Source organism: Ictalurus punctatus, chromosome 5 (genome assembly GCF_001660625.3).
Source record: "Ictalurus punctatus breed USDA103 chromosome 5, Coco_2.0, whole genome shotgun sequence".
NCBI classification, from domain to species: domain Eukaryota; kingdom Metazoa; phylum Chordata; class Actinopteri; order Siluriformes; family Ictaluridae; genus Ictalurus; species Ictalurus punctatus.
The window spans coordinates 35,233,526-35,255,816 of record NC_030420.2 but is presented as its reverse complement, the minus strand read 5'-3'; the positions used below and the strand labels follow the sequence as shown (position 1 = coordinate 35,255,816).

The 22,291-nt window shown below is 40.6% G+C and overlaps 2 protein-coding genes across 8 annotated transcripts in view; one reads left to right on the top strand and one right to left on the bottom strand.

The window, feature by feature from the left end:
- Window positions 1–5,990, top strand: part of tnni3k (TNNI3 interacting kinase) — an 18,155-nt gene extending 12,165 nt beyond the window's left edge. For 2 of the 3 annotated variants that reach the window (XM_053680539.1, XM_053680537.1), the window contains 8 exons: window positions 61–113; window positions 247–299; window positions 767–899; window positions 1,919–2,028; window positions 3,207–3,266; window positions 3,584–3,741; window positions 4,971–5,047; window positions 5,322–5,990. In XM_053680539.1, coding sequence (XP_053536514.1) covers window positions 61–113; window positions 247–299; window positions 767–899; window positions 1,919–2,028; window positions 3,207–3,266; window positions 3,584–3,741; window positions 4,971–5,047; window positions 5,322–5,395 — 718 coding nt within the window. In that variant the 3' untranslated portion in view covers window positions 5,396–5,990. The remainder of the gene's footprint in view (window positions 1–60; window positions 114–246; window positions 300–766; window positions 900–1,918; window positions 2,029–3,206; window positions 3,267–3,583; window positions 3,742–4,970; window positions 5,048–5,321) is intronic. The other variant, XM_053680538.1, reaches the window with a different exon arrangement.
- Window positions 5,566–22,291, bottom strand: erich3 (glutamate-rich 3). 5 transcript variants are annotated; one of them, XM_017467578.3, is made up of 14 exons: window positions 20,789–22,291; window positions 17,907–18,000; window positions 17,543–17,668; window positions 17,375–17,446; window positions 17,165–17,293; window positions 15,925–16,083; window positions 15,497–15,691; window positions 14,954–15,131; window positions 14,431–14,617; window positions 13,670–13,854; window positions 12,213–12,359; window positions 11,712–12,104; window positions 9,772–9,903; window positions 5,566–9,506 (listed from the first exon to the last, which is right to left on the bottom strand). In XM_017467578.3, the coding sequence occupies exons 1-14, from the start codon at window positions 20,806–20,808 to the stop codon at window positions 6,934–6,936; spliced, it is 4,590 nt and encodes a 1,529-aa protein (XP_017323067.1). In that variant the 5' UTR covers window positions 20,809–22,291; the 3' UTR covers window positions 5,566–6,933. The 5 variants fall into 5 exon arrangements, with proteins under 5 accessions (XP_017323067.1, XP_017323069.1, XP_017323070.1 ...); XM_017467580.3 differs by having other exon boundaries at window positions 11,712–12,101; XM_017467581.3 differs by lacking the exon at window positions 17,375–17,446.

Here is a 22,291-nt window from a genome sequence, read left to right as displayed (position 1 = left end):
GTGTTAAATGTATAGATCTGGATGTTTTTTGTGACTGTTGGTTTTTTGGTTCATTGTCAGTCACAACATTCTGCTGTATGAGGACGGTCACGCTGTCGTGGCTGATTTCGGCGGTGAGACTCAACACATTTATTTGATATGTTTTCTATTTATATATGTTCTATTCTGTCCGAAATAATAAATAATTCATTTGTTAACATAATTCTGTCTATTATTACATTGTGTGGGTGTGTGTGTGATGTACAGAGTCGCGCTTCCTGCTCTCCATGGATGAAGACAACATGACAAAACAACCCGGGGTGTGTTCACTATCTCTAAGCTTGTGTGTGTGTGTGTGTGTGTGTGTGTGTATGTGTGTGTGTGTGTGTGTGTGTGTGTATGTGTGTGTGTAATGTGTTTATATGTGTGTGATGATCATGTACTTCACTTGTTGTCTGAGTTTAACATGTTAGCAAAGCAGATTTATACAGCATTGTCTCAGTAGGTGTGTACATTCATCTGAGGGGTGAAGAGTGTGTGTGTGTGTGTGTGTGTGTGTGTGGTTATGTAATGATTTAGGAAACATGATGTAGTTTATGTTCACTACTAAGCTAAGACACCATGATTCACTAATATCAGTGTTGTGTGTTCTCATTGGCTGAGGAATGAGATGTATGAAACAGGAGTTAGTATTATTATTAATTATTCATGTTAATATTAATGTTGTTATTGTTAATGTTAATTGTTAAACCTCAATTTGTCGAATAATAATTTTTCCTGTCTGTAGAACCTTCGGTGGATGGCGCCGGAGGTTTTTACACAGTGCACACGCTACACCGTGAAGGCTGACATGTTCAGTTACGCTCTGTGTCTGTGGGAGCTGCTGACGGGGGAGATCCCTTTTGCTCATCTGAAACCTGGTGACTAACATAAACAGGAAAGACACACACATTGTATTATAAATGAATAAATAAATATATGAATGATTACCATGGTCTGTGTCCAGAATTTAATGACAGTTTCTGATAACGCAGTAATGTAACACGTTACGTTTTAAATGGATGTAATTTGAGTACAGTTATTGATGTCAATAAAATTGCGTTACTAATTTATTGTTAAGAAAACAACATTATGTAAAATATATATTTAAAATAAATCAGGTTTTGCCCTGAAGATTTTCTCTTTATCCCTGAATAATTCTCCACTCGGAGCGGTTCGTCACGACGTAACTGAACGTCAGTAAAAGAAGACGTCTGTAATGTTATATCTTCAGTGAACGGAGGCGAGACCAATCAGACAGCGTTTACAGGAAATACGTGGAAATACTCGCGTCTTATTGGCCGACGGTCTCTCGGTTCTCCTGAACGCTAGCTCACAGTCAGTGTGAGGGAAAACGGATATACGGCGAGTTTTATTTATTTAAAGCAGTAAAGGAGATGAAACTGAAACAGAAACATCCCCTGAAGCTGAGCAGGAGAACAAGGCGCGTAAACGTCCATGAGTTCCAGTTCACGTGAACATGACGTGAGCAGAAGGAAAGATAATGAACTCTACATGACTCTGTAGCAGCTAAACACATACAGTGATAGCTTAGCTGCGTCTCCCCTCGGCTAGCGACTCCAAACTAGCCTAGTTAGAAAAGTTTGATATTTTATGAGGTCTGGTCCTCCTGCACACAGCGACACACCCGAGGATGGTTTTATTATAAATCAGACTTTTTCTGACCGCGTCGTGCACGGACACTAAAATTACTGACAGAATCGAGTTTCACGCAGTAATCAGTAATGTCATCAGATTATGACTTTAAATGAATTAATAATCTGTAGTGGATTACTTTTTTGAGTAACTTACCCAGCACTGTCTCTGTGTGTGTGTGTGTGTGTGTGTGTGTGTGTGTGTGTGTGTGTGTGTGTGTGTGTGTGTGTGTGTGTGTGTTTAGCGGCTGCGGCGGCTGATATGGCGTATCATCACATCCGGCCTCCAATCGGCTACTCCATCCCTAAACCGCTGTCCGCTCTGCTCATGAGGGGATGGAATGCCTGTCCTGAGGTCAGATATTAATTATTACACATATTAATTATTAAAGAGTATTAAATGTTAGCTGCAGTACTGTAGCACCTGGAATATAAGAGCATCAAGCGCTGAGATTCACATTGACGTGTTTGAGCTTGTCACGTCGTGAGACGTAAGGGAGTAGGATACAGAAGCAATTGGAGTTAAGAGCTTTTATTAAAAGAGGCAGGCAGATAAATCCAAATCGTGAAACAGATGCGTGGTCAAAAACAGGCAGTGGGTCGGGTGATTGGCAAACAGGCATAAACGGGGCAAAGCAGGAATGGAAGTCACGGTCCCAGAAAACAGGGTCAAGACACAAAACAAGAAACATGAACTATGACTATGAACTGGGAGCGGGGAAACACCAGCGTGGTCTAGGTAAACTAATCTAACGTTTAACTAACTAAATCAATCTAACTATTTTAACTATAATACTCTGCGAGGTGTACAGGGAAGCGAGCGGTATATATCTCGAACATAATCAGCGTTAAGCGCTGACAGCTGAAAACAATGAAGGCACCCCAGAACAACAACCAATGACAGAACAGGGAGGACACAGAACAAACGCATGTGTCCACAGTAAACAATGTCCCGGTTATCAACATTCGACGAGCGTGTGCTCGTGCACGCGCGCGCCCTCCGGCTCTCAAGGCGTGCGGCAGGCTGTGGCTCTGTCTAAAGGGGAGATCGTGACAGTTTAACATTTATAATGAAAGAAGTCGTGTGTGTGTGTGTGTGTGTGTGTGTGTGTGTGTAGCACTGTGGTGAGTCCTGTGATGAGAACCGGAGAAGTTATTGGTGAAAATTAAATGACATAAAAGGTTAAATCTCGCTTTACACCTTTGTTAATATTTTGTAAAATACTGCAGTCGTGTGTAAGAGGAACATTATTTAAACAATAACAACAGATTCATATTTACTAAGAATAATTTCTACACAAGTCTTGAGTATTATAACTACACTGCTCTGGAATACACTACAGAATGAAATAAACACACAACATTGTTTTCATGGACATTTCAAAATAGTGTAAAGGTAGAGACAGGTGAACATCGTTCAAACTGCAAACTGCACATTACTCTTACATTACACACTTCCTTTAATACTATACACTCTCTTAACATTATCTGTGTGTGTGTGTGTGTGTGTGTGTGTGTGTGTGTGTGTCTCAGGAGAGGCCAGAGTTCTCAGAGGTTGTATCTAAACTCGAGGAGTGTTTGTGCAACATTGAGGTGAGATAATGTTTGATCCTCAGCGTGTGTTAATAATTCTTGATGTGCTACAGCGGGATATTTAAGATGTGTGTGGTGTTGTCATGTATACATTAATACATGGCCACTATGCCTGTGTTCCATTCATTTAAATTCCATATTACACACACTATGAATACCTTTGTTTACCTTTAATGATTTTTTTTTAATGCTACATCAGCTACATCAGTAAACAAGGTCTCTCTAATACACTGTACCTCAGGTTCAGCACAACCTGCTGACACAGACTTCAGACTAGAGTGTAATGACTCTGTGTGTGTGTGTGTGTGTGTGTGCAGTTGATGTCTCCAGCCTCCAGTAACAGCAGTGGGTCTCTGTCTCCATCTGCATCTTCAGACTGTTTGTTTGGTCGTATGAGTCCTGGCCGAAGTCATGTAGCTGCGCTGCGCTCACGCTTTGAATTGGAGTATGCACTGAACACCCGTGCGGTGTGGAGGTATATACACTCACACACAAGCCTATACATTATTCATGCATTTGCTTTGCTCTTTATGTCTCATGATCCCACCCACTTCAGCCTTCTGTAGCAGGTTAATTGACCCGCCATCTGAAATAATTACATTCAGTCATCTTCAGTAAGTGTTTTATTCAAGTGTGTGAAGCCAGTAAAGTATCTCAGTAATGCTGGGCACAAGGCGAATTCACCACCATGCACACACTCATACACACACACACACTTAATGTAGCGTAGACAGTCTGCTTGTCTGCATGTTCGGATTATTAAAATCACCTGTGTGTAGTTCACAGCTCCGAGGTGACCAGATTTTCCTTGAGCAGAGCTCTGAGTTAGTTACAGCTGAGGTCTGAATACTGCTGTGTCCACAACTTAGTCAGCATTTCCAGGGAAACACAATGCGTGCACACACACACAGTGTACAGTGCTTTCTGGGAGTACTCACCAAGGAGATGACTGCAAAAGCAATAAAAACATGCATGACACTGTGTTCCAGTGCTCTGTGTGTGTGTGAGTCCACTGAGACACGGCTTCAGAGAGTGTAATTGAAACAGGTCTCTTGCTGCTTGTGCACTTCATGGAAAAGTGTTTGATTCAATTCATGAAGAGTTTAGTTATTAATTTAATATCACTGTAATGACAGAAGTGGGGCTGGGATTTGGGAAGAGGACTTGGGAAGCAAACTGAGGGAAGAACACATCCAAAGGGAGGGTTAGGGTCACACACACGGGGCTTGATCACACAGAGGTGGGGATGGAGGATTGCGAGGCCAACATGATGCAGCCCAATGAACTACAAACCCAGCACAAACAAAGAACTGGGACAGGGCCTAGCCTAAAGCTCGAGAAGAGGAAAACAAAATGTTGGAACCCCAAGAGACAAGCTCCAAATAGTTTGGTCTGACAAAGTGAGAAAGCTTGAGAGAGAGATAGATAGAGAGAGAAGAAACTCAAGACTGAGAGATTGAATGAAATGTAAATGGCTCTTAAACAGGTCAGTCACAGGTGGAGCCGATTCGCACTGATTACTGCAGCTCTCTGTCTCCCTCTGGTGGTGGGCCAGGACGACTTACATTATCCTTATTTAAATGGTTCAAGTGTGTGTGTGTGTGTGTGTGTGTGTGTGTGTGTGTTTGTTTGTTTGTTTGTTTGTTTGTTATTGTTATTGTTGTTCTTGTTGTTGTTCAGCGTGTTTGTGTGGTTTATCTACAGTTCTGGACGGCGTTCCTCCCAAGGTCTGTCTCTGGATGAGCTCAGGAGAAACATGCAGTTCCCCATCGACAGAAATGGTGTGTGTGTTTGTGTGTGTGTGTGTGTGTGTACTGTGGTGTATTTTGTGGTGTGTGTGTGTTTGTGTTGTGGTGTTTGTGTGTGTGTGTGTGTGTGTGTTTGTATTGTGGTGTGTGTGTGTGTGTGTGTGTGTGTGTGTGTGTTTGTATTGTGGTGTGTGTGTGTGTGTGTGTGTGTGTGTGTATTGTGGTGTTTGTGTATATGTGTGTGTGTGTGTGTGTGTGTGTTGTGGTCTGTGTGTGTGTGTGACAGTCTGCATGTTCTCTGTTGCAGGTTATGTATCAGATCCTTTGAGCACCATGAGGTTCCACTCCAGCAGCAACACCAGCCTTGAGGATGCCAGCTAATAAACACACACACCACAGATGAAAGAAATGAATATGGAAACTGCCTCTGTGTGTGTGTATGTGTGTGTGTGTGTGTGTGAGAGAGAGAGAGAGAGAGAGAGAGAGAGAGACTCTGGTGTTATAAGTCTGAAAAGTGTGTTGATATTAAAATACACAGGAATATGAAACACTGCCTTTAAATATTTTATTGTATTGTGTAAGTCGTTGGTCCTGACTGCAGGAGGAAGTGTTTTTTCTTTACAGATGAAAAATGAAACATTGTACAACAGGTCAAAGTTCAGCTTTAAATTCAGAATCCTTTAAATACATGAATAATCCGAGAGTCAGTAATGAACACCGCATCCAGTGAAATTAACATCTTATATAAAACAACTAACAAAGATGAAAGTCCAGGCATTGAAGTTTCTGTTTGAAGTGTGTGTGTGTGTGTGTGTGTGTGTCAGTATAAATAATTTAGTCAGTGTTCAGTGGTGTCTGATTTCTGCCACAGGACGATTTGGTGAGAGGAACAGCGGAGAATAAACTCGTAAACTTTTTATAAACTATAAATTGTACACTTGAGTAATTATGATAAAGTTTGGTGATGAAACTGGAATCAGTTTTGTGTCTCGATGTGTCACGTCTCTTATCTTTACATTTATTTCTTCTTGAAAAATACATCAGTTTATTTACAGAATATAAATATATGATTACTGATTAAATTAAATATAATTTTATTCAGATGGAGAAATCCTGAGCAGTCTGATGAATCCTAGAGGACGAGCTAGCATGCTAATGCTAATTAGATGGTAAAATAAGATACTGAGGTTATAGTATGAATCTGTTCAATTTTGTGTAAAGTGCTAGTTAGTGTGAAAACCATACGGTGCGTTTATTAGCCTTCATGCTAGTTAGCTAACAGAACAAATTTATGTAATTATCATGTACATAGTTATCGACATTTTATTATTATTAATATTATTATTTATCAACATATTTATTGCTTTTTGTGTGTGTGTGTGTGTGTGTGTGTGTGTGTGTGTGTGTGTGTGTGTGTGTGCGTGGGTTGGCACCCCGTAGCCCTGTTCCCCAAGTCCTCTGTGATTGGCTCCAGCCTCCTCGCTACAGAAAATGAATGGATTTATTGCTGCTGTTTATTTTTACAAACAGCTTCATCACTGTCTCACTTTTAAGGAAAGAAAATTTTCCTTCTGCTTGAATATTTTGCCCTCAAGTGCACAGAGACGCAGAGCAGTCAGTCATCTACTGAACATCACGTGAGCTGATCAATCAGAAACAAACCCTTTGATGACATCTGAGATCCAGCTGATAGAACGTGAGAGACTTGATGAAGGTGAATGAAAAACAGTTAAAATTTCAAAGCACGATTCCAGAATGTTCTGCATTAGTAAACTCAGACTGGTTCTAGAGTAACTGTGGTTCTTCTACAGATCATAACTCTGACTTTCACAGATCCTCATGGTGTTTATTGGTTACTAATGGAGGTCAGGATGGTGGAGAATCTGAGATCAGGGCTACGGATGATGCTGTAATAATTGTTAGCTATCTTGGCTAATTTCAATCTTCATCACTGGTGTTGCTGAAATGTTCATGACGTTATTTACAGCAACATCTTCCTGATCTTTTGGAGTTTGCACAGAATCCATTTGTCTTCGATCCTCTTCTTCTTCTGCTGAGTTGCTGGAGAATGGATTAGTTTGACCCTCTGCTCCTAAAGCTTCACTCTCCATGTTGAAGTTTTCCACCACTGTGTCCTCAAGTTCCTCACGCTCGCTGTTCACTGGCAGGCTGATCTTGTCAGTCTCAGATGATTCTTCATTTCTGTGAGACTCTTTTGGACTCAGTATTGTTTCATCTATTTCCAGAGCTTCAGCGTTTACTGTCATCTCTCTGTCGAGGACCTTTATCTCATCCAGCGGCTCAACAAAAGTCTCAAAATAGTTTGAGGCTTGGTGAATGTTCACCCAGTTACTTACCAGCTCTTCATGATCTGTCTGAGGAGCAACGATAAGTTCAGCTTCTCTCTCCTCTCTTTTGAAAGCCAGGACTTTCTCCAGAGGCTGAGATTCTTCTGAAGGAGAAGTGCTGCCTTCTACACTCCTGGTTTCTTTTGCAGCATCAGCACTTTTGTCCTTTTTAATATCAGTAGATGACTGAATGTGGTTGCCATCTCCTGCTCTGCTCTCTTCTTCACCTCTATTTTCAAGGTCAACATTCGTGTCCTTGGGTTCTGACTCGGCACCTGCAGGATCTTCTGCAGGAGTTTTGGTGTCTGATGGAGCTTCATCCTCAGTGGCAGCATCATTACTGTTCTCTGATATTAGAGGTTTAATGTTCTCCAATTCATCTTTCTGCTCATCATTTACTTCTTCTTCATTTGTTGTCTCTTGCTGTACATTTTGTTTTTGTTCAATCTCTTCTTCTCCAACATCCTCCTCTTCTTTTTCATCTTCTTCTTCTTCATTGGTAGTCTCTTGCTGTATTACTCTTTGGTCCTGTTCTTTCTCATTGTCATCATCCATCTCTTCATCTTTCACACCTTCTTCTTTAGTCATGTCTCGATTTATTTCTTCTTCATTAGTCTCAGAAGTTCCCTCACCTTCCCCTGGTCCAGCTTCTTCCTTCTTGTCAGGCTCCTCCTGGTCTACATTAATGGTTTCTTCTCCATTTTCTGCTTTGATCTCTCCTGGTTTTATGTCAGGTCCATCTGTGGTTTCCTGCAAAGCTTCATGAACAGTGGGATCAGCGTTGTCTTTCTGTTCTTCTTTGTTGTCGTCTTCTTGCTCTGTCACTATTTTCTGCATCTCTGCATCAGCTTCACCAACATCTGTCCTTTCTTCACCACCGTCACTCATATCATCTACCTCATTTTCTCCAACCTCAGTTTCTTTCAAAGATTCCTTTTCCTTCAGCTCTTCTGCGTGTTTATCATCATCTCTGTCCTTTAGCTCAGCATCTTTCTCTGCTGCAAGTTCTTCTTTTTCTTCTTCTCTTTTTCCCACATCATCCTCTGCTTTTTCCTCTGATGTTTGACCTGGTGGAGTGGGCTCTTTTTGGTCTGCATTATCTTCAGTCATCTCTTTATCGATTTTCTCCTCATCCTTGTTTCCTTCATCTGTGTTCTCATCCTCCTTAACTTGAGGATCCTGGTCTTTGGTTTCCTCCATTCCATCCGTCACGTCTGTCTCAACTCCACCTCCGTCTTCTCTCTGCTCTTTTTCTCCCTCAGTCACAAATACCACCAATCTTTCTTCTGATTTCTTATCTTCACTTGCCACATCTTCACTGTTCACCTCATTTATGGCTGAACCCTTTAATTCTAATTCCGTATCTTCCATAATGCCTTCAACACAATCTGTGATGTAATTTCCTGTCTCCTCAGAATTATTCCTCCGATTTCTAGATTCTTCATCAAAAGTTTCCTCATCATCAGCTCTGACCTCCTCAGTGACCTTATCATCAGCAGACACCTCTTCTCCACCATTCGGCTCTTCATCATTTATTTTTTCTTTTTCAGTATTCTGATCCACATTTTCATGATTCATGGATGTTTCTTCAGGGTTCTCAAGCTGAAGGTCTGTGATCTCCTCTATCATGTTGACCTCTTCCTCCACTGGAGTTGCTCTGGTTTCTTCAGCATTTTCACTTGTAGCCTCTTTCTCTGGTTTTTGTCCAAATGATTCCTCAGATTTAGGCACTTCTCCATCTGGTAGCTCTTCATCCTCTGGCTCTTTCATCATTTCAGGTTCTTCATTTGATTTATTCTCCTCGTTTGTGAAATTATTGTTCTCTTGCTTTTGTCCTTCTTCCTCATCAGTTGTGTCTTTCCTGACGTCTGGTTTTTGGTCTTCTTTTTCATCACCACTGTTCTGCTCATCTTGCGCACTTTCGTCTTCGTTGGATGCATTTTGGATTATTCCTTCTGTTTGGTTGGTGTCTTTTTCTTCCTCCTCTTTTACTGTCTCAGGTTGTGGTGTTTCATGTATTTCCTTTTTGATTTCCTCTTTGGGTTCCTCTTTATGTGCTTCTTCCATTTCAGCCTCCTGCACAGGTTCAGATCCATTTTCTTCATCGCCTGTCAGCTGGGCCACGTTATTTTCAGGCTCAGCTCCTGGAACAAAGAGCAATTTTGTGTTTTTAAAAGTTTTTTAAAATTATTTTTATGCACAGCAGCATCATAAAAGATGAGCAATTACTACAAATCTCCACTAGCAATAATTTCATTTATTATAAAATTTATTTTTTAAATGTTATACTGTTGTCAGAAAACATTCATAAATGAGTCATATTTTTTTGTATTGTTTAAGATTGGAATATAGACACTGAAACTCTTTCATTACATTAATATAATTGTAGATGATTAGAGAGGAACTCACCTGGACCTTCTCGCTGGCTCACGAACGACACTAACTCATCTTCCTCAGTGGTGGTGTCACTGAGTTCAGGTTCAGAGACACACTCAGTCATGTTTAAAATGGCTGCCGCTAACTTCTCCTGCACAGACTTGGCTTGGGTTTGATGTAGAGAAGGAAAGAGGAACGTGAAGCATGTCAAAATGTAAATTAAAAGAAAATAACAAAGAATTATACAGAATTCAAGTAAATAAAAATCTAACATTCTGACCTTTGCACAACAGAGGAAAAAGTAGCTAGACATGCAAAAAAAACAAAAACCCACACACAAAACAAAATTGAAATGTTTTTATTAATAAACAATTGATTAAATTAATGTCATGCTGGTACAGATAATAAAATATAACATTTCAGGTTTTCATATTAAATGTAGTATTAATGTGGGATTAATGTAAAAGTGTATTATTCTGTATATGTATCTGAATATTAAGAACTGCATCATAAATTCAGTTTTATACATCATATGTAGTGATTTATAGAGAGATTATTAATTAAGTGAAACATATGTGATTTTATACATTTATATAATTATAAATTATATTTAATTTATACACTTTTAATCCCACATATAACACCTCTATAATCATTTCAACTCATCACTTCACCTCAACAGTGATTATAATGACAAATCTCAATAATAAACACATTAAATCTGTTTATGAGTGTATAAGGCATGTGCTGATAATTAGATGATACACCGTGTATAACACAAAAATAAAATAAAACTATTGTCAAATTAGGTTCCTTATTGTGAACATGTTTAAAGGAGCATTTTGGGGGAAAAAAATCGATAAAGTTTCTATAATGTCATATCACATACATTTAGAGTTTCACATTTAAACAATAAAACATCAGATAATTATCATGATAGAAAAATGCAATATCAGCACATGACTAGAATAAAATTAATAAGCACAACAATATGATAAAGAAAATATAATCACAAGCAAAGTCAAAGAACAAAGCAGAGAAAAAGATTGCACAGTATTTTCAGTCTTTAATTACAAAATATACCATATTTTATTAACAGAAAAAGAATTTGCCTCAAAGAACTTAAAGGGCAAAACTCGTACTTTTCTAACAACAACAAATACAATTTTACTGTTAAGTTGAAACTGAGTAAAGAGCAAAACATCTCTGTGTGTTGAAGATCACAAAAATAATTATGACTCTTTAAGTCCAAAAATACTGGCACTTCACATCTACCACACAAATCAAACACAAACCATTAAACATGCAAATGAAACAATGGGCAACACAAAGTAAAAACATCAATGATTTCCTGTTAAACGTTCTATTATAACAAAGTTCTATAAAATATTCTGTTATAATAAAAGTTCTATTATAATAAAGTTTAATCTCAGAAATGAAACGCTCAGTGAAGTGTGCTGATAATCTGTCTGATATCTCATAAATCATTTTACACCACAATAGTCCTGAGTTCTGGACTGTGATTGGTCAGAAGGTGTTTAGTTTTCTATAACAGCAGCTCTGACAGTACCTCAGCTGCACATCACAGGTTTGTAGTAATGTCCTCATTCTAATACCTTATCGTTGCTATAGTAATAGCTCATTTACAGTACAGCGGACACTCCACATAAACAGATTTAAAAACATGTAATCATTGAACATTTATGGAATTTTTATGGAAGGAGTCTCCAGTGTCAGCAATTTATTTATTAAAAACAGAATTGTGTTCTTTTCAGAAAGAGAGAAAGTCTGTTCCATTTTGAAAGCAGAAGAACAGAACAAATCTCCTGATATAAAGCAGAATATCAGCACATGCCTGCCAGATAGCAGTTAATTGCTAAATTGCTAACTAGTGATTAGCGTTCATCAGGGAACACACACTTCAGTCAAATCCACACAGTGAGAACATGGGATAACCTGAGGCTAATACTCACCCCGGTCTCCCTCCTTATTCACATCTCCAGCTGTTCCTGCTCTGAGGTCCTCTCTGGGTTTTTCAGCTTCTCCAGGTTCCTCTCTGGGTTCTTCAGCTTCTACAGGTGCATCTGTGGGTTCCTCAGCTTCTCTGGGTTCTTCAGTTTCTCCATCAACCCTCTCTGTCTGTTCCGTCTCCCGATTTTGGGGTTCATCCTCGGTAGGCAGAGACACGCTGCTTGTCTGCAGGTCTTCAGTCTCCTCTGCATCTTTTTCTGATGTTAATGTGGCCATGTGTCTCTTAGGCTTCAGCTCCTCTTCTTTCTGTTCTTCATCAAGCTCATGTTCATTTTCCTCACTGCTAGACGAGCTGCTGGTCAGACCAGAGGAGACTGACGATGATCCTCTCACTTCTAATGGAAAAGAAATTCAATGTGAAATTCAATGAACTGGAGAACAAAACTCAATACTGAACCTGAGAGTTATATTTCATTAAATAAATATAAAAAAAATACACTGACTGTTTCTGTTCAAATTGTCACTTCCATTTTCATCCTTTCTTCTCTTGTCCTCTTCTTTTCTGCTGAGTGATGGAGATGTTTCATTTCCCTCATCCACTCCATCTTCCATGGGACCTTCATCATCAGCCTCAAAGTCTTCCTCATAACCTAAAGCACAACAGGAACACACACACACAGTCCGTCGATTTCAACGAAGACAGAAGTTTCCATTTCTGCCTCCATTATGGAGAACACAAACTGGAACTTGACTTGCATGTGAATTGGATTAAAGTGAGGAAGACTTGCGCAGCATCAGCCGCACTCTCACTTCCCGGTGACCGCCAGGATCCAGTGACAAGACTGAGTCAAGTGATTCACACACCCATTCATACACGCCAATCAGCCTACCATGCATGTCTTTGGACTGGGGGAGGAAACCCCCACAGAAATGCAAACTCCGCACACAAAGGGCCACGGTGGGAATCGAACCCCCAACTAATAGTGTGGCAGTGTGAGGTGAACATGCTAACCACTAAGCCATGTGCCACCCCTCTCTCTCACACACACACACACACACACACACACACACACACACACACACACACACACACACACACACACACACACACACACACACACACACACACACACACACACACACACACACACACACACTCTCACACACACACACACACACACACACACACACACACACACACACACACACACACACTCTCACTCTCTCTCTCAATGATAATAATCTGATCAATAATACAAATAGTATAGTTTACAAATAATACACATCTGAAAAAGTATGTATGTAAACGTGTGTATCTATGTGTAATATCTAGCGGGGGCAGTTCCCCTCCAGACCACCAGAGGGAACCCTCTCCTGAGATTTGAATGACTTCTGGGTAACTTACATAAAAGGTACATGAAATTTAAATGAAGTTTTGGTCGGCATCTCGGCGGAGCTCGTTCAGCGAAGAGGAATTACTAAATGTTTGCAGTCACTGGTAAATGAGCTTAAAAACTATATTCAAAAGTGTGCTATGGTCAGAGGTGCCAAAGATGGAAGTCAATAAAATTTGAATAAAAAACAAACAAACAAAAAAAAGCAGTCTTAACAAAGCAGCTGCAACTTTATTAGGAACACCTGTACACCTGTTCATTCATGCAAATATCTAATCAGCCAATGATGTGGCAGAATATATAGATCACAATATATAGATAGCACAATATATAGATCATACAGATACAGTTAATGTTCACATCAGAAAGTGGAGACATGAACACATGACTGTGACATGAACACAGACTCACTGAAGCTGGACAGCTGAGGATTGGAGAAAGACCAGACGATGTTTGTCCAGGCTTCAGCTCTCTGATGTTTGATGTGATCATTAACTGAAGTTTTTGACTGATTTCCAAATGATCATTATCAGTGATAAAGTATTAACTTTTTATTTGTACAGTACCGTTTTTGTGTTTGTGCTCCTGATTGGTGTTTCTCTTGGTCTCAGTATCGTGTGATTGGCTGGATTCAGACTTCGAGTGATTTTCCTCTTCTTTCTCCTTTTCCCAGGATTTGGAGACAAGCAGATCATTTCTCATCCTCTTTGGTGGAGTGGGTTTTTTATCCAGGCCCATCGCTATGATGCACCTGGAGACGATATTGAGTTTATTTAGAGTTGTGGTTTACCTATTATAGATGTGGTGTGACTTACCTAAAAAAAGAAATGGTTTACCTGTAGAAGGAGGCGGGGCTTATGTGTAGCAGGGACGGGGTTTACTATTGGTATGGGGTGGGCCTTTGTTGAGCAAAGATTGAGCTTACCTGTAGTATGGGGTGGGGCTTAAATGTGGTTAGTATGGGGTGAGGTTTATGTATGGTAGAGACAGGGCACACCTTTGTTGTGGGGCGGGGCTTATGTGTAGTATGGGGCAGGCATATTTGTGGTAAGAGGTAGGGGTGAGGCTTAGACTGTAATCCATAATGTGTAGCAGGTGAAGAGGCTTAGTAGAGATGGCAGGGTGTACCTGTATGAGGTAGCTTAACTGCTGGAGGGTTATTTTCACTGGTTATAGTAGTGGGGCTTTATGTGTTGTGGGGGGAGGGGCTCACTTACAGCAGAGGGTGGTTCTTATATGTAGCAGAGGGCATGACATACATGTAGTAAGGGAAGGGCTTTACCTGTAGCAGTTGCAGTTTCTTACCTGCAGTGGGGGCAGGTCTTACCTGTAGCAAGGGGCAGCTCCTTCAACCCCAGAGAAGCCAAAGTGGGCGTGGCGTCCTCCAAGCCGTGAGTTCTTCCTGTGTTTGAACTCGCAACAGGAGCTGAGACGCTCGACCTGCAGCCCATTCAGGTAGAACGTCAGACTGAAGGGGAAACCACGGTGACGCCGAGACACAAACTGAAATGACTCTGATACACACATACACACACACACAAACACACACACACACACACACAGTTAATGGGGGAAATGAGGATGAATAAAAGACATTTCACTGAAGCTGGAGCTGTAAATACAGTATGTACGTAATGACTATATTACACAACGAGTACAGGTGTGTACTGTACAGGTAAGTTGTTATTGTGTTGGCGATGTTCAGCAGACATGTTTGGTAGATGTGTTCAGCAGAAATGTTTAGTTCAGCAGAAATGTTCAGGAGAAATGTTCAGCAGAAATGTTCAGCAGAAATGCTCAATAAAAATGAAACTGGAAAAAAAAAGTTGTTATTGTGTTTAGAGACTCACCTCCTTCTTTAAGTTTTCCTTTATAAACACAGAGATTTTCTCCCCCACAGTGCTGCTGGAAAACCTTCACCTCATCCTTCAGCTCCATCAGGTCATGTGACAGGTGCACACTCTTCCCAAAATACACCATCTTCACCCACACCGCACTCCGAGACCACGCCCGCTGAACAGCACCCTCCTTTGGGGGAAGTCGATTAGGACAGTCACAACCCAAACTAAAATCTGATTAAATGCACTTAAATACAGTGAAATCAAATAATTAAAAACAAATAAAATAAACTGAAATAAACTTAATCTCAAACAAATAAACTCAAACTCAAATGAACCCAAACTTAAATAAACCCAAACTCAAATAAACTTAATCTCAAACAAATACACTCAAACTCAAATAAACTCAAACTGAAACTGAAATAAACTCAGCTTATATAAAACCGATAAGTCTCTGAAGAAGCCCAGAATCACATCTTTGACCTAAAATGGTGTTTTTACACAAGCAGACGTCTCTGACATGTCAGTCAAAAGATGGGGAGCTGAAACACTGACCTTTGTGTCAGGAGCGTCACTGGGGGCAGTAGTGGGTCGTAACCTTCGACCTCGTAGAGTCCCATTTTGTAATTTCTCCTTCCTCTTCAGCGGAGGTACAGGGGTCACAAAGTTATTAATGACAGGAAGTCGATACGGGGAGACAGAGCTGGAGAAATCTGTTAGCGTCAAGTGTCTCATCACATCTCTGTCCAACTACAGTGAAGAAATACAACACCACAACATTAACAACGTGTGTGTGTGTGTGTTTGTAAACTCCTCTGTGATGAAGATGTGGAAAACTTAAAGTTACAGCTTTACCTCTGACTGTTTCACAGTGCTGACACTGGAGACTCCTTCCGTACATGTTACATAAACATCTCCTTACAATAAACTTCACCATATCAATGATTACACACATTATTCTTATAATAACACATTTTTCTCACTATGCAGCTGATTGGTTGTTCCCTGTCATTAGTCGAGTCGTGGTTCTGGCAACGAGACGAGTTTCTCTTGGTTGATGTGGGAGTGCTGCTGTTCAGAGGCTTCAGACGAACCGGGCGCTGAGTTTTCTCTGGAGCCGTGTTCGGCCTTGACGAGCCCAACTATACAACAACACAATTACAACAATAACAATGACAGTAACACAAACATTCAGTATCATTGAAGTTTATTTTTAAAAATTTTAATAAAATTATTGATTATAAATTCAGTCATAAAGTCGAGCTGAAACTTACTGAGTGTTAAACAGGAGAAATAAAATAAAACAAATGTTTTCTCGGTCCCACTCGAGACAAAACATCCTTACTGAAGCTTATACACACGCACACACACACACACACACACAGACACACACACACACACACACACACACACATAGACACACACAGACACACACACACACACACACACACACACACACACACACATAGACACACACAGACACATACACACACACACACACACACACACACAGACACATACACACACACATACACGTACACACACACAGACACATACATACACACACACACAGACACATACACACACACACACACACACACACACACACAGACACATACACACACACACACACGCACACACACACACAGACACACACACACACACACAGACACACACAGACACACACACACACACACACACACACAGACATACACACACACACACTCACACACACACACACAGACACAGACACATACACACACACAGACACATACACATACACACACACATACACACACACACACAGACACAGACACATACACACACACACAGACACAGACACATACACACAGACACATACACACACACACATACACACAGACACATACACACACACAGACACATACACATACACACACACACACACACACACACACACACAGACACATACACAAACACACACATACACACACACACACACACAGACACATACACACACACACAGACACACACACACAGACACACACACACACACACACAGACACATACACAAACACACACAAACACGCAGAGCCTCAAAAGGGACATGATATTCTGAAAGATTAAAGAGTTCATAATTACCGTAGATTAAAGAATACATGTCTCATACACAAGAGGAAAATAAGTTCGATAAGTTCTTCACTGTGCAGATTGACGTGTCTCAGGTGTGTATGTTCTGCATACCGAGTCAGTGGAGTCAGATGGTTCTCTCTCTGGCCCAGAATGCTGAGCGTGTGAATTCCTCAGTCGGGTCGGTGGGCGTGGAGAGAGGAAGATGAGCGGATCGTCCTCATACCTGTTACAGCGCTCCACCTGTCCGTCAACAGATTATAATAACAACACATCTCAGGTTCATGTAGCAAACACACTACATCACACACGAACATGACACACCTTCATTTTATTCACTCGCTCTCTCCTGGAAAATTCCTCCAGTTTCCTCCTGATCTCTGTTTGATGCAGACGCTGATCACAAAAAACATTTCATACAGACAGAATTATTTAATACGATATTATATCTGCTAATTAATGTTTCCCCTCACTGCACCCTGTGACCCTCACCTCCATGTCCAGCACTCTGTGGAATATGGCCTGAGCGAGACATTCCCGTACGTGTCGCTGTTGGTCTCTGTGTATGACCTTATACCTGAACTCCTTCTCCGACACGATACGCCCACTCCTGCTGATCTGATACACACACGCACACACGCACACGCACGCACATGCACATACATGCACACAACACACAACACACACACACACAGAAGGAAAGATGTGTTGATGTTTTTGTGCGGTGGTGACTTTATGTAGCAGTGATGCTTTGTGTATTAATGTTTGCGTGGGATTTTTACACAGTGATGATGTTTATTCAGAGTGTTAATGTTTCCATGGTGATGATGTTTTTTGTGATAATGTGATGGCATACCAGTCCGACTCTCTGCAGATGTCTCCGTATTCGTGCATTGTTAAAATATGCTGTAAGGTGTTTATCAGTCAGACTGTTATATGCTCCAATCAGCCTAACAATAAAGCACACACACACACACACACACACACACACACACACACACACACACAGTTTATCTTTAAACAAGCTACAGGACACATACGATTTTTACACATTTCATAACAATAAGAGCTCCTGTCTAAACTAGTAACACAAAACAAAGTGAAAGAGGATGAAGACATGAAGATCAACCAAACATCATGAACTTACAGGAACAGGTTAGTTTTTTAAAATTGTCACATAAAATAAATGTTTGTACTTGAGTCACAATGCTAAAAATGAAAATCTCCATAAATACACACTGAAATCTGCGCATTCTGGCCTCAAAGAGCATCAATACGCTACAAAATCACATTTTTATGTAATGTACTTGTCACGATCTCCCCTTTAGACAGAGCCGCAGCCTGCCGCACGCCTTGAGAGCCGGAGGGCGCGCGCGTGCACGAGCACACACTCGTCGAATGTTGATAACCGGGACATTGTTTACTGTGGACACGTGTGTTTGTTTTGTTTCCGTTCTGTGTCCTCCCTGTTCTGTCATTGGTTGTTGTTCTGGGGTGTCTTCATTGTTTTCAGCTGTCAGCGCTTAACGCTGATTATGTTCGAGATATATACCGCTCGCTTCCCTGTACACCTCGCAGAGTATTAAAAATGATTAGATAGGGAATGTTACATACCTTGATAGATTTAGTTAGTTTAAACTTTAGATTAGTTCACTTGGACCACGCTGGTGTTTTCCGCTCCCAGTTCCCTGTCATAGATTCATGTTTCATGTTTCGTGTTTTGACCCTGTTTTCTGTGACCGCGACTTCGATTCCTTCCTAACCCTGTATATGCGCAGTTGCCATTGTCGCTGTCATTTACTCATAGTTTTTGATCTCGTTTCTGGTTACATTACATTACATTTACATTTATTCACTTAGCAGACGCTTTTATCCAAAGCGACTTACAAATGAGAAAAATACAAGCAAAATGGTTACTCATCTTTAATGTTTGCCTTGCCTCGTTTATGCCTGTATGTTGATCGCCTGAGCCCTGCCTGTTATTTCGACCATGCCTCTGTCTTACGATTTGGATTTATCTGCATATCTCGCTTCAATAAAGTTCTTAACTGCGATTGCATCCATCCTAAACCTCATTTCGTGCAGAGCTGCTCCTGGTTGTAATGTTTGGTTGTTTTTCTCCTCCTGGGTTTTTTTCTGACAGCATTTTGATTTCTGGACTCGAGGTGTGTGTAGAGGACTGTCAGAGCGGATCAGTTACAGGAGTCTGATTACGGATGGACGAGACACTTAACACTCACGCGCCCTCTGACCCGGGTCTCAGAGATACCGAGGAAAAGGGCTGATCGGGAGCAGGGTGGCTTGGGGAGGTTTCATTAATTCTGTGTATTTATTAATTCTGTGTATTTATTCTGTGCATAATTCTGTGTATTTATGTACTTAATTCTGTGTATTTATTCATTCTGGTGCCACTGATGAATCCTGGGAGTCCAATATCCATTACGGGTCATATTCAGAGTTGAGTTCAGCACTCAGTGAGGATTTTGGCAGCTGGGGTTCAGGTGGTAGAGCGGGTTGTCCACTAATAGTAGGGTTGGTGGTTCGATTCCCGGCCCACATGACTTCACATGCCGAAGTGTCCTTGGGCAAGACACTGAACCCCAAGTTGTTTCCGAAGGCAAGTTAGCGCCTTGCATGGCAGCTGTGGCGTGTAAATGTGTGTGTGTGTGTGTGTGTGTGTGTGTGTGTGTGTGTGTGTGAATGGGTGAATGAGAAACGGTGTAAAGTGCTTTGGAACCACTAAGGTTAAAGAAGCACTATACAAGTGCAGACCATTTACCATTTAATCCTGAAATCACACACTTCAGTATTCTACACGCAGGTGATTTTAATAATCTGAATGTGAAGCTCAGAAAATCTGCTTAAGCAGCTGCGTGAAACGACTCTGAATACCAGAAACTTTCCTCATATAAATACTGTGGTAACTTTTGGACTCTGAATACGACCCAAGAGAAGGAAATATCTCATTAATTGGCAGAAATGAAATGTGTCTTTGACATCACAGTACAGAATCACCCACACACAGTTACAGAATAACGCATTAACACTTCATTAACATTAAATAACAGAGGCGTCAGGGTGTGAACACTAACACTAATACATGTAGGAAAAAGGAAGGCTGCTGTTTATTAAAGCTACACTGGACTCTGGTGCACCTGCCTGAGGGAAGGAGACGACATCCCAGATTATCTTCTGAGATTAATTGTGTATAGATATTATTTTTATGCAGGTCGGTGATATTCCTGATTCTCAGTGTGAGGTGATGATCTGATCTAAACCTTCAGCTGGACAGTGCTGATATGCAGAACAGCATTATAACACTTTCACAGCACACTGAGCTCTCTATAACACCTTCATAAACACAACACAACACAACTATCTGAATAAGAACTCTAACTGTAAAACACTCCCAGCTCGACCTGCAGCTTCCTGCTCCAATTCTCTGCAGTGTTTCTTCATCTCCAGGGTAACGTCGTTCACACACGCACATACACACACACACGCACTCACACACACACACACGCACTCACAGACACACACACACACGCACTCACACACACACACACACTCATACACACACGCTCTCATACACACACACACACACACACACACACACACACACACACACGCATTCCGTCTTCCTGATGGTTATTATCGCTCATATACACTACATTACAGTGCTCATAAAGACACTAACGCACACATCAGCAGCTCGTGCGCAGTAAATGCAGTACTTACCCCGGGGTTAAATGGCTCATGGTGTTTATCAGATCTGCAGATTTTCCTCACTGCCGCGATCCGCTAATACACACACTCTACACACACTACACACACTTTACTCTGCTGTACAGAGACACAGATCTGATATGCAACCTGAGCGCGAGCTGCACTGATGACAAGTCGCGTTGCCATAGAGACTCACGTGACCGCGCCGCGCTCCCGTTTTAATTTATTTATTTATATAATTTTACAGGACTCCTTTATAATCACACACACACAAACACAAACACACACACACACACACACACACACACACACACACACACAGGGAATGAAATCCGCTTCAGCTCACAGGTGATGAACAGGAGACAAAAATATCTCTGATATAAAACTATTCATGTTTAATGCTAACTGCTAACCGGATAATAATATTTTCTAACACACACACACACACACACACACACACACACACACACACACACACACAATTCAACCGAAAAAGCAGAGAGACGTTCACGTGGTGTAAATGTGATAGTGCAGTTAATCTGCCCCCTGCTGGCCAACTGAAAGATTACAGACCTGAAATCACTGCCGCATTATCACAGTGTAGTGTAGTATTGTGCAGTATAATATTGTGTAGTATAATATTGTGTAGTTTAGTATTGTGTAGTACAGTATTGTGTAGTATAATATTGTGCAGCATAGTATTGTGTAGTGTAGTATTATGTAGTATAGTATTGTGCAGTGTAGTATTGTGTAGTACAGTATTGTGTAGTGTAGTATAGTATGGAGCAGTATATTGTGTAGCATAGTATTGTGCAGTATAATATTGTGCACTGTAGTATTGTGTAGTAATGTGTAGTACTGTGTAGTGTAGTATTGTGCAGTAGTGTTGTGTAGTACTGTATTGTGTAGTGTAATATTGTGTAGTACAGTATTGTATAGTGTAGTATTGTGTAGTGTAGTATTGTGCAGTGTAGTATTGTGCAGTATAGTATTGTGCAGTGTAGTATTGTGTAGTACAGTATTGTATAGTGTAGTGTAATATTGTGTAGTATAGTATTGTGTAGTACAGTACTGTATAGTGTAGTATTGTGTAATATTGCGTAGTACAGTATTGTATAGTGTAGTATTGTGAAGTATTGTGAAGTGTAGTATTGTGTAGTACAGTATTGTATAGTGTAGTGTAACATTGTGTAGTATAGTATTGTGTAGTACAGTACTGTATAGTGTAGTATTGTGTAATATTGCGTAGTACAGTATTGTATAGTGTAGTATTGTGAAGTATTGTGCAGTGTAGTATAGTGTAGTATTGTGTAGTGTAGTATTGTGTAGTATAGTATTGTGCAGTGTAGTACAGTATAGTGTAGTATTGTGTAGTATAGTATTGTGCAGTGTAGTATAGTGTAGTACAGTATTGTATTGTGTAGTATTGTGCAGTGTAGTATACTGTAGTATTGTGTAGTATAGTATTGTGCAGTGTAGTATACTGTAGTATTGTGTAGTATAGTATTGTGTAGT

Coding starts and splice junctions, on each gene's coding strand:
- erich3 (XM_017467578.3), bottom strand. CDS start 20,808: ATGAGCCATTTAACCCCGGG. Junction 16,084..17,164: donor CATCTGACTCCACTGACTCG/GTATGCAGAACA, acceptor GTTGTTGTATAG/TTGGGCTCGTCAAGGCCGAA. Junction 12,360..13,669: donor GGAGCACAAACACAAAAACG/GTACTGTACAAA, acceptor GTTGTGCTTTAG/GTTATGAGGAAGACTTTGAG.